Source organism: Ovis canadensis, chromosome 2, assembly GCF_042477335.2.
Source record: "Ovis canadensis isolate MfBH-ARS-UI-01 breed Bighorn chromosome 2, ARS-UI_OviCan_v2, whole genome shotgun sequence".
Lineage (NCBI taxonomy): Eukaryota > Metazoa > Chordata > Mammalia > Artiodactyla > Bovidae > Ovis > Ovis canadensis.
In genome coordinates this window covers 77,258,721-77,275,734 of record NC_091246.1, presented here as the reverse complement: position 1 = coordinate 77,275,734, position 17,014 = coordinate 77,258,721, and the positions used below count along the sequence as shown (strand labels likewise).

Sequence of the window (17,014 nt, the reverse complement as noted above, 5' to 3'; positions counted from 1 at the left end):
GAAATTGTTAGAGGGGGTCTTTTCTGGATGGATGCTGGGAAGTGACGTCACCCAGCCCCCTCCTCTGCAAGTGTGTGTGTGTGTGTGTGTGTGTGTGTTGCGCGCCTCCTTCTCCCAGCTCTCCTGCCTCTTTCCTTCGCGGTCCAGCTCTCTGGCCCTTTCAGTGGGTCAGTGGTCCAGATTCAGGGATTCGCCAGTGGGCGCAGCGGGCCTGGCCCTCCCCTCGCCCGGGCGCACCCATACTCACACTCTCGCGCTGGCAACGCGCACGCACAATCCCTCAGCGCTGGGGCACCGCGATTCCGTGGGATCCCCGGCACGTTACGAGGATTTTCGAAATCACCCAGACAAGGAAACAAAGAGAGGAGCTTTTCCAATCACTTTCCTGAGATTTTTTCATTTAATTTCCCCTCCAAACCACCTCGCCTTCAACCGTAGCCGCCAGGTTCAAGCCAGGTCCGAGGACTGGGCTGGACTGGCCGGCCCCTCTCCTGGCCCTTGACTCCGCGCGGGCCGGTCTCCAGGCGTCGCCTCGCCGCCTCTACCCCCCTCCCCCGCCGGCCTCAGTTTCTGGTTACCTCTCGAGTGCGCTTCACTTTTGGGGGGGGAAGAAAAGAAGGACAGGGAGGCGTTGAGGGGGGCAGCCGAGTTGCTATTTGTGGCCAAAGAATCCTCTTTAAAAGAAGCAGCACCGGGAAGGAGGAAACAGGAGAGGCGGACGGAGGAGAGGCTCCGCGGCCCCGGACCCCCCAGCCGCGAGCGGCGGAGCGTCGAGGAGCGGGAGGAGGAGGAGACACACAGCGGCGGCGGCGGCCGGAGAGCGAGCGCAGGGCGAGCAGGAGAAGCGGGAGGAGGAGAAACCGCCGCGGAAGCCGCGGGCTCAGAAGGGCCGGGAGGACGGCCCGCGAAGAGGAGGAGGAGGAGGCGGAGGAGGAGGTGGAGAAGAAGGGGGTAGGGGTGGAGGGAGGGCGGGGGGACGCGCTCCTCTGGATGCTGGATTTCGGGTTTTTGGACTCACTCGCAGACTCTCCTCCACTTCCTCGCTCTGGACTGGGCTGGCCGCGCGAGGACCGGGCGGAGGCGGCGGCGGCGGCAGCCACTGGGGGTGCTCCCGCGGCGGGGGCCGCAGCTGCGCGGGATTAAATCGGCCGCCCGGACTCCGGCGGCTGGGGCAGGCGCGGGCTGCGCGGCCGTGGCGGGGGGCGAAGGCGCTGGAGGAAAGTGCTGGTGGCGGCGCGAGAGGCGGTGGCGGCGGCTGCCCGGAGCCAACATGACCAGGTGAGTCCTCCGAGCTGACCCGGTCCGCCCCCCTGAGTCCTCTCGGGTCTGCGCTCGCCAGAGCCAGGCTCCCGCAGCCCGCGCTCCGGGGGCCGGAGCTACACTCTCCCCCGTCTGCGAGCCCGGCGCCCCGGCACTGGAGCGAACAGTTTGCTCTTCTGAACCTCCTTGGGCAGAGGTCCTCCCTTGCACGGTTCGTTTCTCGCTTAAAACCTCAGACCTGGGAGTGTGGCAGTTCTAGAGAATGAGGGTGTTTGAGTCTGTGTGTTTGTGCCATCTCCGCTTTCTCCTCCTGGGGTGGGCGTAATATTGGGGAAATGGTGGAGCGGCGGGGCAATACGACCCTACCCAGAGATTCTGCCACTGCAATTTTTTTTTTTTTAAGAGGCAGTGAGTACTGTTTTAAGGAGGGCTGGTTCGGAGAGGGGGCGATTTCTTTTCCTTTCTTTCCTCTGAACTACTGGGGAGAAGGAGAAATAGCAGGAATGAAAGTCTACGCTGCTGCCAAAGAGGAGGGGGTCTGTTTTGGAGACCTTTCCGTGGCAAGATCAAAGCTCGTAGTTTTGCTGTGGCGATCTGCCCTTCTTACACGCTCATTCCATGGGGAAGGTAACGCCGAATTTATAATGCAAAGTCCAAGTTGTAGGAAACAATTTGAAAAGAAAACCAAGAACAAACCAAACGTTCTTTGCTTTCCTATTTATTGTAGCTTTCTCACTGGCATGTAGAAAACTTGAATCGTTTATGTGTGAGGTTGATTTTCTTTTAGAAGCATTAACAAATTAAGTCACTTTTCTTATGATTCAAAAAAAAAAAAATCTTGTGGGCTTGGCTTTCATTAATTGGGTGCTCCAGTATTGTTCCATTAGCCAAAACCTGGATGATCACAATTCATTTGTATTGTTTCCAGCTTTTCCAGTACATCACTTGTCTGATGTCTCCTCTGTTTCCTAACAGTGATCTCCAGAACAGCTTACACTTTGTAGGATGCCTTAAACCTCCAGGAAGATTCCTGAGGGAGTCAGGAATTTTCTCTTAAACTTTTTTTCTCCACCGTCCCCCCCCCCTTTTTTTTTTACATGCCCACAGTCATAGTACCAGTGAATTAGAGAAGAGCACATACATTTTGAGCCTGTCAGAGACTAGTGACTGCTTGTGACTTGAGATAGATTCGCTGCTGGACTTCTAGAGCTTCAAACGTGGACCTTTCCTTTTGGTGTGTTCTTTCCAACCATCCTGTAGCACACATATGGGGAGTTAGTCCAACCACTGATACTTCTAACCATTTTGGCTATTCTATTTCTGTTTCAAAGTGTTCACAGTCACCACTCAACTTGAGTAAAACCAGGGTGATCTACCGCCAAGATTTGAAATATTCTGAGTTAAAGGAATATTTAAGTGATACCAACTTAAAGATTCTCATGTTGTTATTATGATGATATCCAGGACAAAGCTTAATAGATATTATAGGTATTTAGAAAACATTTTGTTGTATGCCACAGATGGATGTTACATTATTAGCTTAGCAAAAAGAGAATACAATTTCAGTGCTCAATGTCCGAATTCTTGAAACAGATCTCCAAAATGGACAATAGAAGGAAAATTTTCCTACCTCCCACCTCCCATAAGTATATACTATACTTTGCTTTTCAATGGAGCTAGCAATTCTGTGACAGATTTCTTATATTCACCCTCATGCTATCAGCTATTATTGTACTTTCAAAGTGTGAAGTTGACAAGCTGGTCAGTTCTATGAATTCAGCTGTCAGACTGTGTCCAGTTAAAAATTGCTAAAAGCTGTAAAAATGCCTGCCTAGAATTTTCTTTTTTAAAGGAAAGGCAGCTAGGGGATGAGGATTAAGTGGTGTTATTAATTGTAGATTTTTTAAAATAGGTGCACTCTAACGTAAGTTTTATCACCGGCTTTGTTTATAAAACATTGGTTTTATTTGTTGGGAAGCACATTTATTTTAGATTTCTGTTATTTTAAAAGTGGCATTCAGTTTGTATCTATATTTCATTTTAAATAGCACTTTACATAGAAATAATCTGTTCTTATAGCTCTCAGTAATACTAGTATAATAGAAATAAGATTCAAAGAGGAAAAGTGTCTCTGGAATATATTTTATTGTATGAGTAATATATGACTTTTGTAATGACATGCAAAGAGGTGAATGAATTAAATATTTTATTGTGGAGGTTATGTAACAAATTCTTCTTAGATCAGTGCAGTTGTAGTTGTTAAAGTAATGAAATTCAGTGCTCTATTTAGTATGTATGTATTTCAGTGGATAATCAGAAAAGCAAAACTGCTTAAAGTATTAAATACAATGATTTGATTTTCCTTTTAAGATTGACATTCATTTATAGTCAGAATATCTCAAAGTCCAGAACTAAGAATTGGAATCCCCTCATCTGCTGCTATTTGCTAAACCACTAGGGGCCTGTATAACTGTTCTTATATCCAGGAGATAGCCTGGTATGGCATAAGCAAACCCTTCCTAGAGAAGCATTTAAAAAGAATCAGGTAGGCAGTCCCCTGTGTTTTTGTTTTGTCTTTTTAACCTATTAACTCATGCTCTGATGTTAGTCATAGACATTGATTGAAGGGTTTTTCAAGAATATTGTTTAGAGCATTACACTATGGTGGTGCAAGGATGACTTTTCACAGAGTGTGTGAACATTGGAGAGGTATTTCTGCAAATTCATATGTGATCCAAGTTCTCAGTGTATGTCAAGGATAAACAAGTAGGAACGTTAAGTTTTCCTGATTGGACCGAAAAGGGTGTTATTTGCATAATGTAAGGTTAAAAGAGAAAGGAAGCAGAATTACTTTAAGGAATGTGTAGTCATAGATTGATGGTGTGATTAAACTGGCTTTGTAAGTGCTGTGCAAGTTGTGTGGAAGGAGAATCTGAGGCTGTGACTACAGTTTAGTCAGCACTTGAGGGACCTGCACCGGGGATGCACCGTACATTTTTAAGTGTCAGTTTCACAAATTTGAAATCGACCAGCTGTGGCAATCTTGATAGACATTAGGCAATAAGGTCAAGTATACTTACACTGTTCTTCTGTTGATTTTCAGTTTTTCAAACTGACAAGGGTGACTATTTGTAAAAGAGCACATTGTAAGTATTTGCATATTGAATTTCCTTCAGACCAAACTTGATTTATCAAGTCATTGAACACTTCTGTTTTTAAAAGGATTCTATGGATAAATAAGAATTCATTAACACAATCATGTATTAAAAGTGCCATTTCAGGAGTGATGGATTTCTCAAGGTGATTTGGCTTCAAAAATACCCTTTCAGTGTGTATTTGTAGGTAGTCGGAGAGTTGAAGTATGCATATGCTCTAATTTATGATTCTGAGAGCATCAAACTTTTAGGCTCACATCTTTAAATATGCTTTTAACCTTTGATCATGGGTGCCCTTTTCCCAAAGTTTCTGGTCTTCACGAAAATAAACTTTACCTTGAATGTAATATATTCAACTTAGAAGCCACAAAGTACACTTTTAGGATTCATTTTATAAACATGAATATATGAAATGCTAAATAGAAAGATATAATTATTCAGTTTTCCAGAATATTCAGAGACTGTTTTTTTCCCCTGTTTTCTTAAAGGGCCAGTAGTTTTTGATTGAAAAGGTTAGTTTGAGTAAATGAGTTATATTTTAAGCAAGGCCTACTCAGTGTGTTTTTGCGTTATGGAGTTATTTTTCAGGTTTTTGTACTGTTTGATATCTTGGAAAAATCTTTAAAGAAAGCTACTTACTTGTGATGGCATAAAGACAACTTGCAGCTGCAAGCAAAATCAGCATTTAAAGAATTTTTACATTATCAATGATTTGCAAAGAGAAGAGTTGTTTTTTTTCCGTGAGCTACAAGATTGAGGATTCCTATATAACGCATCAACAGAAGAAACCTGAAAATGTGGAGGAAGATTACTTAGGAGGGAATTATCAGTAAATTTCATTGCAACAAACATCCCTTGTTTAAGCTTCCATAATATCATGGCACAGTGACATTTCCACCAAAGGATAGGTTTGTTTGGGGATATGTTTTCTGTATGGATAATTTCATTTGCTTCTAATTAGTAGCTGGTAACACTTATTAACATGTCATGTGTGGCTTGCATTTGTTTTGACAATTTATAGTGTCCAAATTCTCCCACCCCTATTTAAAAAATAAAAATGTGTTTCCAGCTCTCCACAGTCAAGCCCCTAAAAAAGATAGCTAAAAGAATAAGTAGTCTATGCCTACTGATTGTTCATTATATGAAATTGTAGCCTCAGATGTAAAAGTTTACTGTTTTCTTTACGTCATAAGTCTTGGGAGGTTAAAGAGCAAATGCTCATGCATTATAGAGGTCTCTGACCTAATGTAACCTAAATAATACAGTCATGATAGTGGGGCAAGACTGAAACGTTAATGAAATAGAATTCTTGAAAGACGTAACTCACAAAATTACATGTCAGGCCTGTGCCCCTCATTTTCCATTTAATAAATCACCTGTTTGCTCTTATGTAATCAGCAGTTTGCAGTTTCTTAACATTTATAAGATATTCTTAAGACAGACATTAAGGTAACTTAAATATTGTGTCTGGTTATACTGTCAACTTGTTGGGAAGAAAGAATAACTGAAATAGCCTGCTATGTCCTGCCTCCTTCCTCTGAAACTAATACATTTGATTTCTTTCTGTTCATTGTTTTCTGTTTGATGCTGACATCTTTAATAGGGTCATATCAATACTTGTCAGTTACTCTATAACTTTTAAAAAATTACAAGAAACAAAGAGCAAAACGGAACTTTTTCTTGGCTTTTCGACCTCTGCTGCCCCCTAAATCAAATCCACATATGTCATGGATCAGTAAATTAAATGAAAGAGATGCCAATTTAGAAAGCTAAGATGGCTGATTCTGTCTGTGAGGCAGCAGATCAGGTGCACCCATACACAGACGGTGTCGAGACCACTTGAATAGTCCTTGTGGTTCCTACCTGCAGCAAGCAAGTTCTGCTCTCCTTTGCAAATGGCCACTCTTAGGTGGCAGGCTCCCCTTTGGCTTCTTCAGCATTTATAACGAAATGTAAGAGCAAAAGCAGCTGTCTGGCTGGGTTTTCTCCTAGTTCTTTGAATTCACTGCCCAGCAGCAGGACTTAACTTTGACATTCAGATAACAATGTCAGGAGCCTTGTGACCTTTACCATTTTGCTGTTTACTGGCTTTAACCATTCTAACTGTCAGTGTCATGAGGTTGATTGAATTTATAAATTCTTAATTGTCTTTTTCCACAGTCCTCAAGCTATATTCTTTAATGTAGCAGTAGCTAACTAAATTGAGATTTGTGAATTGCATTTAGAAAATTGTGTTTCTCAGTATTGCTTCGGGACTAGGGGAAAGTGCGCTTTCAGATCTTTGAAATGGTCATCTTTAATCATCGGGTCCCAAGTAACAAGTGACTTCTTTTTTAAGCTTCAGTAAGCGGATTCCTTTTATTAACAAAAAGGTTTATATTAATACTGATTTTATTAATAATTGAAAAAGTTATTTAATCTTGTTTAAGCATGTAGGTGTATAGTGTATATAAATATAATGCTAAAGGTTGCAAAATCTGGACCAGCTTCTTTTTTTTTTTTTGACTACAGTTAAAAAAAAACATAAATTTGATGCCAGAAAAACTAAATTTATACCTTAGTTTTGTCACTTATTTTCTGTGGAATCTTGGCAGAAATTACATAACATTTTAGGGTCTTGTTGCACCATCACAACATGGAGAAAATAGCCATAGATGTGATGACGATACAATTAGATAAGAATTTGTCTTATTTTGTATTTTAAATTAAAAAAATTCCTGGATGCAGGAGTGATGTAACGGACATGCTGTATTCTATGACGCGATTTTGTATGATAGTGTCCTGCTATCTTTATCTACTATAAATTGTTGCTTCCTGATTTGAAAATGAAGACTTGGGTATGAGTCGTGTACACTCTGTTGTGTACATGGTGTAATTACTACAGATTCTAGAATTACCTTTTCCTGTCCAGCACCGTTTCTGAAGTCTGTACACATCAGTCTGCCATAGTACGCTGTTTATCTCTGAAAGCTTTTAAAGGAAAAGCTAGAAATGATTTTACCTACAACGTACAAAGAGAGAATTTTGCTTAAAAGTGAAAAATATCTTAATAGATTCTTCATATTTGATGTCGAGCTAAGTCTCGAGGAAGAAGTGTTTAGAAAAGCCTTTAATTAAAACACCGAACCGACAGAATTGCCTTTTTTTTTTTTTTAAATGGTGGTGCATCTTAGAAAGCGCCTTAGCTCTTTGCCCAGCGCAGCTGTCCTTCCATGAAAGATCAGGTTTCAAGAGCAATGATGGATGGTGGGTGCCTGTAGCCAGTTGTGGGGTTTGCTCTGAGGTCAAATGTATTGATGGAGGATAGGAATTTACTGCCTTCTGTCTGTCCATAAAATCCGCCAGTACAATTTAAATTAGACTAGACACATCAAATGCTGATCCAATGTTCCATTATAGGCCCCAAAGACATTTGTTCGCAAAGTTTAAAATATTTTTTTTTCCTCCAGTCTCCTTCCACCCTAACTGAAAAGACATATCATGCATGAGTTAATGGTTTCTTACTGCACAAGTGGACCCCAGCCTTCCTGCAAACACATATTTGAACTGCTTATACTAGTAACTTAATTAACAAACTGTTAAAGGATTTTAAGAGAGAAAATATAGCTACTCATTTTGACTTTTCTGATTGAAATAATTCAGTGTGTGATTTTTAGATACTTGGTTTTATATCCTTATTTATAAATTCTGTTGTATATCTTAATTTAAATGGAGTAGTAGGCTAATTGGTAATAATAGTAATCTACTGGATATGTCTTAAGTATTCTAAATTCACTTAATGGCTAACTAATGATTTTCACATTTTTCTTGGGGGAAAAAGAAAGGAGTTATAATATTTTACTAGAGGGATGCATTTTGGGGAGCATCTTCCATTGGAAATATCTCATGGATGGAGGGTGTCTCTGAGTCCTTTTTCTGATCCTCACTTTCTTCAACATTGCTTTCCCTTCATTGTATACTTTTGGCCTCTGTGTCCCTTCTCCATTCTAAACTCTTACTGTTTTATCCCTGGCCCTCTTCAGATCACTGTCTATACTGTCTCATGAGCTATTCCTATCTACTTCTCATAGAAGCAATAATTTCTGATAGATGACTCTGAAAATAAAATTTATAACTTCTCTCTGGGGTTCCAGATCTGATTTTTTTTTAAATCTGCTTGTAAGATAGTTGAGAAGTAGAAAGCTCTCCTTTGTCCCACATTCCGTATTTTATAAACCTAAAATATAATCTTTCATCCATACTTTTCTCTTGGTACCTTATTTTCTCTTTTCTCCTTTTCAGTTCTTCCTAAAAACTTTTGCTTTTTGAAACTCAAGGCTTTCAACTCTGCATCCTCAAGTGCTGAATTCCCAGCATAGCAGTCAAAGCCCCTTGCAGTCTAATCCCAGCTTGTGTGTCCAGCCTCTGTTCTCTGTGGAGCCTCAAGAGCTCTGACCTGCTGCAGTGTCAGAGCCCCTGCCCTCAGGCACCTTTTTGGTTCTACCAGTGCTGTTCTTAGAGTCCCCTTTCTCTTCTCGCCAGCTGTCCTAACTTGGAGCTGTTGAAATCCTAATTATTCTCTCATTTTCTGATTCTCAAGTGCTACATGTTCTTTGCTTTGAATTTATTTTGAGTAGAATTTAATTGAAATCATGAATGTGAAGAATAATTATTCAGTTGAAACCTTTGGTGATACTCAGGACATTGAGATAGGTGGAAAACTAATTTCTTTTTATTTTCTTTATTTATAAGTACAATAATAGTGATTGGTATATAAAGTTGTAATTGTGATGGTTGCTAAAATTTACTGAGCACTTAACATGTTCCAGGCATTCAGCATAGCACATTATTTTCACTGTCATGTTCAATGTCTAAAACAACGCTAAGTAAGTCAAATGCTTTTATTATCATCAGTTATTCAAGAAGGGATTCCCAGGCGGTGCTGGTGGTAAAGAATCTGCCTGCCAATGCAGGAGGACTAAGAGAGGTGGGTTTGATCCCTGAGCCAGGATGATCCCCTGGAGGAGGAAAGGGCAACCCACTCTAGTATTCTTGCCTGGAAAATCCCATGGACAGAGGAGTCTGACGGGCTACATAGTCTATGAGATTATAAAGAGCTGGACATGACTGAAGTGACTTAGCAGGCACATTGAAGAGATAGCTTGAGGGGTTAAGTATTTGCCCAAGGTTGCATAGCTAGATATAATAAAGATGTAACTTAAAGCCAAGATTTTAAGTTATGATCCCAACTATTATCCACTCCACTCTTAAATCCTCAATATATTCTTGTGAATTATATGGATTTTTTTTTTAAAAAAAACTACTTCATATATACCAGGCACATATGCACGATAACACTGTGCTTTCTTAACCAAATTCAGGAAGAATCTTAAACATTATGTAGGTTTTCCCATTATTGTTTCTGAAGAGTCTCTGTGTTTCTTTCTCTGCTTGGGACTGAATTTTTTTTTGAACTTAAACTGTTTGGTTTGGACTGGTTAACTTTTTTTTTTTTTTTTTCTGCAGTTGCCTTTCAGCTCTAAAATTATATGCTTTCAGGCCAGTCACACAACTTCCTGAGCTCTTGGGATAGTCCTGGAGTAGAAGTGGTTAAATAAAATATTTCCACCAAGAACAGTTTGTGTTTTTTTTTTTTTTTTTAAATCACAAAGGCGTGCATTTTCATAGCTGCCCAACAGGTAGGGAATCAAAAGCATTTTTACAGAGAGAACTATAGATTGAGCAGAGATATCTGATGAACAGCCTCCTGTCAAAGAAATGGAATTATGCCAGGTGACTGATATGTATGTGTTGTGTTTACTGGCAGCTTACCCTGCACAACTGTATCTGGGACATTTTGCCAGTTATACTGTCTTCTAAAATATTCTTTTTGCAACTCACCTGTTAATTTCATGTTCAGTAATGGATGATTTTATAACATTTTTCTCATTTAACCCATCTTTATAAAAATTTAGCTTTTTTGGTGGGAGAGGGATCAGGTAACAGATAACCTATCTCTGGTTAATTATGGTCTTATAAATAATAATACAAGACAGGATGTTGGATTTGTTTGATGATTTGGAAAATTATTTTTTTCTCGGACAACAAGGCACCCTGAAGTTTTAAATCAGACATAGTACATAAAGTTACATGAAAAATGCTTTGGTCTTTTATGGCTCTTACAGTATGTCAACAATTAAGAGTCTTCTTTGCCCAGGTTTCTGAAATGCCCAGCTCTCTCACGTGCGTGCACTGTCCTATTTAGTCATGTTTTCCTGCAGGTTAATCTATAAACAAAAACCTGTTAGGAGCCTGGAGCTGTGTGGACTGTGTAGTGAAGGTTCTTCCATAATAAGGCTCATATTAAATGTCTTTTGATGATAATAGTTATACATTAAGAGTGAGAAGTTCAATAAATATTGTTAAAAATACCCAGGTACTACTTTAAGAAATGGTTGGCTAAGTGCAATTGAATCGAATCTGAGTTTTACTTTTGCCTAGACTCACCTTGAGTCTGATCTCTCTTTATGAAAAAAACTAGGAAATATGCTATTTAAATCTTGATTTTAAATTTATCATTTAAAACTTGTTTTCTCTAAATGAGCTCTTGTTACTCCAGTATGCCAAAATAACTGTTAACTTTCTTTCAGCCAAATTATTCACTACCTTTTAATATGTTAGCTGGCGTCTGTTGGCAAGGCCTTCATCCTCTTTTGCCTAGACTGCAACCTCTCTGTTTACTTGGGGTCTCAGTGTGGTTGCTTTGGTGCCCTGTAGCCAGCATGTTCATTAAGAAATTCACATCTGATTATGTCACCCTTCTCCTTCAGATGCTCCAGTGGCTCTCCCTTCTGCTCTATGTAAAGCTTGTAATACTCAACAAAAGTCACTTGGCCCTTGATGTCCTTCTCCCTTCCTTGTCTCTTGCCACTCTGCCATTCTCTTAATTGTCTTTTCTGTTTCCCTTTCCCTCACCCCCAACACACTTGCAGCCCAGCCATGCTAAAGTATTTGCTATTTCCCTGATGTGCTACTTTGACTCTTCTGTGTATAATTCTGAGCATGCTTTCTCCCTTTCCTGGAAACTCCTTTCTGCTTCCATCTTTGCCTGATTCCCCTCTTCCTTCAGGGCTTAGCTGAGCTGAAAACTCTTCCAGGAAGTCTTCTCATCCTGACAAACCTGGATACCCTTTCTTTTAGCACTTAGAGAAGCAAATGCCTTTTACATATGGCATCTTTTCATAATGCATTGTAATTGCTTGTTAATGGCCTGATTCATTACAAATTCCTCAAAGCCAAAGCCTAAATCCTTTCTCCCATTGCATTTCTAACACCTAACCCATGGCCGCCTGACTCAGTGTCCTAGTAATATTGTCATATTGTTACTGAGTAATTTGTGAAAAAAATTCATGTGCCTAGAAAAAGCAGAGGTCATTTAGCTCATAGCCCAGATCTTACAACCCATATGTTTAATGTTTAACTTTACCGGTTATGATTATATTATCAGTTGCTCTTAAGTAAGTAATTTTATTTTACTTGAGCTAACTTCCGCTTACCTAGCTCCCTACCAAACCAAGACAAAGCTAAATCTGTGTATACTGAGTGTATCTCCTCATATGCCACTAGACAAGACAAATCTGCCTTTACATCTGGCTGTGGTAGGAATTCCCAGATGCACTTAATTCTGACACATGGTCATTATTGAACCAAAAGCCATTGCCTGGCATCATTGTAGCTTGTATTTGTTTTCTTTTTAAGGGGCCTCAATGAGGCTGCCAAATGTACAACAGGTGCCTTAGTTTTATACTTGCCAATCTGTTGTTATTCAAATGACCGCCCTAACAGAGACTAATGGTATCTAATAAAATTGATCTCAGTTCTGGCAAGCCCGGCTTGGACAAGCAGGAGCAGTAGGCACTGCAGTGTGGAAATATGCTGGTGCTGAATGCTCCCGGTGAAGCAGACATTTTTCAGAAGGTGACATATGTCTCACACGTAGGCCCCTTGTTTATGTTGAGCCATGGAAATTTTCCACTGCCCAGTATTATATGAACACTAGGATTTGCAACCTCTAATCTTATTTTAGATGGGTTCCCTGGGTGGCATGGGGACAGGACTAGCTGTGCCAGCTTATCAATGAATGTCTGTGCCATGTCTGTAAGGCACAGCCAGACAATCTTTTTAGGCCAAGCAGCTGGCTTGTATGACTGCTTCTATTTCCTGTTAGAAATTTCACCTCACTGATTTCATAATGCCCTGCAAAGACTTCAATATTAAACAAAGAGAGCTGGGAGAGGAGTATGTCAACTTGCAAACAGGAGCTGATGTTTGGGCACTTGTATTTAAACATTGAATATCATTTTGTGGGGTTTTTTTCCCCCATGCTTTATAGGAAACTGGCCTAAGGAGAGCTTTGTCACCAAAGGAAGTGACTTCTTGGCAACTGGCCATCAGAAGAACTCAAAAGTTTGAGTGATAAGTGTTAGAACCAGGTGTCACAGGGATATGAAATGCAATTTTGTCCGGTAAGGGTCTTAGAAATCTCATTTTATACACTTACCTGCTCTCCCATTTTTGTGTTTATTCTTTAAAGGATCGTACATTTAGCTTTCCTAAATGCAAGGCACTGTGGGAATGTAAGGATGAGCCAAATGCTGCCAGGTACAATTTGCACTGACAGATAGGCAGAGATCTGAATTCTTAAGATTTTGGAAAATTAATTCTAGCATAATGTACATTTCTAATTGGAGTCTGAAAGGAATAGCTACCCACTTCAGTCTTCTTGCGTGGAGAATGGCAATTGGACAGAGGAACCTGGCAGGTTACAGTCCTTGGGATCACAAGGAGTTAGACACGACTAACACTATGTTGCCATGTGGGAAAAAAAAGCTACTCAGATTACCATGACAGGAAAGCTTACAGGTTTCACTCAGCAATACTAATAATAATTGCTAGAATAAGAGGAGGTGGTTAGAGCCTTGATTGCCTAACCACCCTTCACTTGGCTCCATAGTTAATTGAGCTCATCTAATTTCCTGTGATCCAGCATATAGAGTAGTTCTTAGGTTAGGATTTGGCTATTATTGGACCATCTTTTTGTATTATTTATACCCATCTTACTTGAGAAAGAATTTGTGGCAGCTATTAAATCATATGCTTCATTATCCTTAATAAATCACCTTGGTAGAGCAGACAATGGATTATTGTATAGATGGTTAGTTTCTATGAAAAATTTTTAAAAATATGCATCTTCTTAGCCTCCTTCTGAAGGATATTTTATTTCAGAGCATTTAAAAAATAATAGAGCTCCTTAAGGAGTGTAACAGACTATCCACGTAGTGACTATTGGTAGTAATGGGAAAAAACTGTACTAAGTAAAAGTAGTACAGAGGTGAATAATATTTTTAAATTAATGTTTTTAAAAGGCCAGCTACCATTTTTGTTTGTGTTGTTTTTCACAGTAGTTTTCATCATTTGGAAGAAAAGATGCACATGATATGGTAGGATTTTATAGTAGTAACATTCTTTGCAACTAGAATTGAGAAAAATAATGAAATAAACAAATGAATAAAAGCTGGCACCCACAAACCTACATGAACGTGGTATCACTGATAGCCAAAGGGTACATAAATGATTTTCTAAATATTTTAAACATAGGACTCTATTTTTTCCTTTTGGATTTTTTAGGTACCAGAGTGACACATTACATTATGTTTTCATATCTTGCGATGAGAACTAAACCCATTTTTGTCTGTAAAATGGACCACAGTAGCCTCTTGGTCATAAAGATAGCCATTTCTCAGAGAGTGAGTGGGAAATCTTCCAAGGGTGCTAGAAAGGATGTTAGTTTAAACGTTATGTTGAGGAGACTTCACTGTCCCAGCTAACCCTTCTGGCTTGGTCTCTAGAACCCAAGTGAATTTGTTTGTAGTTAATGCTGTCCCTCATATACTGCAAGAAATGGGGTTCTGTCTGACGTGTTGCTGGTTCTCAGATGAAGGAAGGTTTTGCATCAGACAGCATCTGCTTTGATGAGAGACCTACTGCTTTTTGTCAAAAAACACTCAAGGGAAGAACAAGAGACAGATCTTTATGCTATATGTTTTTTAATCATCAGGAAACAAATCTCCATCTTAATTAAAATTAAGTATAATTAAAAACTTAGTTGTAGTAGCTGTGTTTCAAGTGGTCAATAGCTACATGTAGGTAGGAGCTGTTGTATAGGATAGTATAGACAGAAAATTCTGTTGCACAAAGTTGGTTTGGACAGTACTGAGCTGCCTGATGGTTCTGAGACGTTGTGATATTTTCAAGGTTACATATGTAGTAAAGATAAGGCATTTGTATACTGAGAATACCCATTGATCTTACAAGCAAATAATCTACTTGTCAGATGTAAGTGAAAGATACTGTGTCTCAGAAATAATCCTCAAGGGAAGTGAGTTAATAGCTGATTCTGTGCTTTTTGTCTAATGACATATATGCATACCCTCTGATTTTTGTATTTGTCCAATGTGGAGAAATACGCTTCTATGGAAGTCACATGTGGAAACAAATTCAGTTTTATCAGTTCTGCCACATCCCGTCTCAGGTTTCGTCTTAGTGAGTCTTTTCTGTTGTTTTCCAAGTGATTTTTTGTCTGTCTGCAGCTACTTTTCACTGAAGGGCTGTAGGTGATCGTACAGTTAGCATTCAAACAGGATGCTATGAGAACGAATGGGGATGCTTTGAATGGGGCAGCTGGTGTAGACGGGCTGTTGTCAGCAGACCTGTACATCTGACATCTTAAAGCTTCATATGCAGAGTAGAGCAAATGTGTGTATTGTTAGGGTGGCCACGGCTGATCAGGAGGGCAGCTTGACGGAAAACCTGGCGAGGCAGAAGCATTCCAGAGCCTTCTCTAGTCATCGTTCCTGCTTGCCCATATTCCCTACTGTCCTTCTGCTTTATTACACACTCTGGAATTTCGTCAGGGATCAGGCCAGTCCAGTGTCGCATGTAATTAGTGCTGACAGACACGTATCACTGCAGCCTGTTACAAGTCATTGAAAGAAATGTGGAGGCAGATGAGCACCTCCAGACCCCCCCTGACAGTCCCGTGGGGGTGAGAGGCAGGGCAGTGGAGGCAGAACTAAGCCACACTGTAACTGCTACCTCGCATCTCTCCACTCGTTTCCTGCCACTGAGGCAAGGGTTAAAGGCTCCACTTCAGGTTTCTGGAGAGCTGTCCTAGAGCAGCCAGGGGAAGGAGGAGGGATGAAAGCGGAAGGACTTTGTAACAATTCTGGGAACAGAGCCCTGCTTTCTCCTAACTGGCTTCTCTCTTGGTCATGGAACCTGAGGTGATTGTTCCCAGATTGTTCTCTTCTCCTTTCACATCCTGAGTCACTATCACTTCCCATGGAGAGCATCAGCATGTCTGGTAATTTTGTTCAGTGGCTAAGTCGTGTCCGATTCTTTGCGAGCCCAAGGACTGCAGCACGCCAGGCTCCCCTGTCCACTAGCTCTGGAGTTTGCTCAAACTCAAATCCATTGAGTCGGTGATGCCCTCCAATCATTTCGTCCTCTGTCGCCTCCTTCTCCTCTTGCCTTCAATCTTTTCCAGCATCAGGGTCTTTTCTGATCACTGGACTCTTCACATCAGGTGGCCGAAGTAATGGAGTTTCAGCTTCAGCATCAGTCCTTCCAGTGAATATTCAGGGTTGATTTCCTTATGATTGACTGGTTTGATCTCCTTGCAGTCTAAGAGTCTCTGATAATGTTAGTTGCTGCATTTGTCTTTTTCAGATAGCCTTTTTATATTGTTTTTGAATTGCAAAATGTCGACTATAACTACAGTTATATCGAGGAATTGTTTTGTTTTCAGTATGCATTGGAAAGTATGTAGCAGCAGCTAGGTGTAGGTTTTTGTTGTTGTTGGAGTCTTAATCAGTTCTGAGACTGTCCCCGTGTACCTCCAGTTTTTATAATCAAAATGAACAAAAACAGGTTTCTGAGGGATGAGCGTTTTTAAAGACAGTTGATTAAGAATACAATCGACTATGTATTAGGTGATGCTTGTAGCTTTGAGAAAGCTATGAAGAGGCAGGGAACTGCACACACGAAGTGCTGAGGGTATTCTGGTGTTGGTTCAGAACCATGGACTGAGTCTGCTACCACTCTCCCCAGAAAATTTGTCCATTAAAAAAAAATAAAGCTTGTTTCTATTTCTAGCAGATTTGTTATTATTATTATTTTAAATTTCCTTAGCAAAGAGGGTTCCTGGCAAGGATTGAAGTGTTTCTTCTTCACGCATCCTCAGCCCCCATAACAAAATGGGAAAGTGCAGGGGCTCCAAGCACTCTGAGCCAATTAATCCATTGGAGCCTGGGGACACTGACCTCTTGCAGCGTCTCATTTTTCAAGTCTTGGCTTTTTATTGTGATTATACAGACTGTCTCTATCAGTAACTGAGGTGAAAATCAGGGTCCTCTTGTAATTACAGATCTAAACCTTGATGATCACAGGACTATTAGGATTGGGTAGAAGCTGTATGAAACAGCCACACATTCTCACCCCAGAGAGATTTAATATTCTAAATCCTCAGCCCCACCGCATGGCCGTTGTGGGACACAGGTAAT

The 17,014-nt window shown here is 40.5% G+C and overlaps 1 protein-coding gene across 1 annotated transcript in view; it reads left to right on the top strand.

The window, feature by feature from the left end:
• The first annotated feature begins 31 nt into the window (after positions 1-31).
• The window catches only part of LOC138432368 (uncharacterized), a 121,074-nt gene continuing 104,091 nt past the window's right edge, over positions 32-17,014 (top strand). Inside the window, exons 1-4 of the mRNA XM_069573721.1 lie at positions 32-70; positions 165-320; positions 439-936; positions 1,025-1,278. Coding sequence (XP_069429822.1) covers positions 32-70; positions 165-320; positions 439-936; positions 1,025-1,278 — 947 coding nt within the window. The remainder of the gene's footprint in view (positions 71-164; positions 321-438; positions 937-1,024; positions 1,279-17,014) is intronic.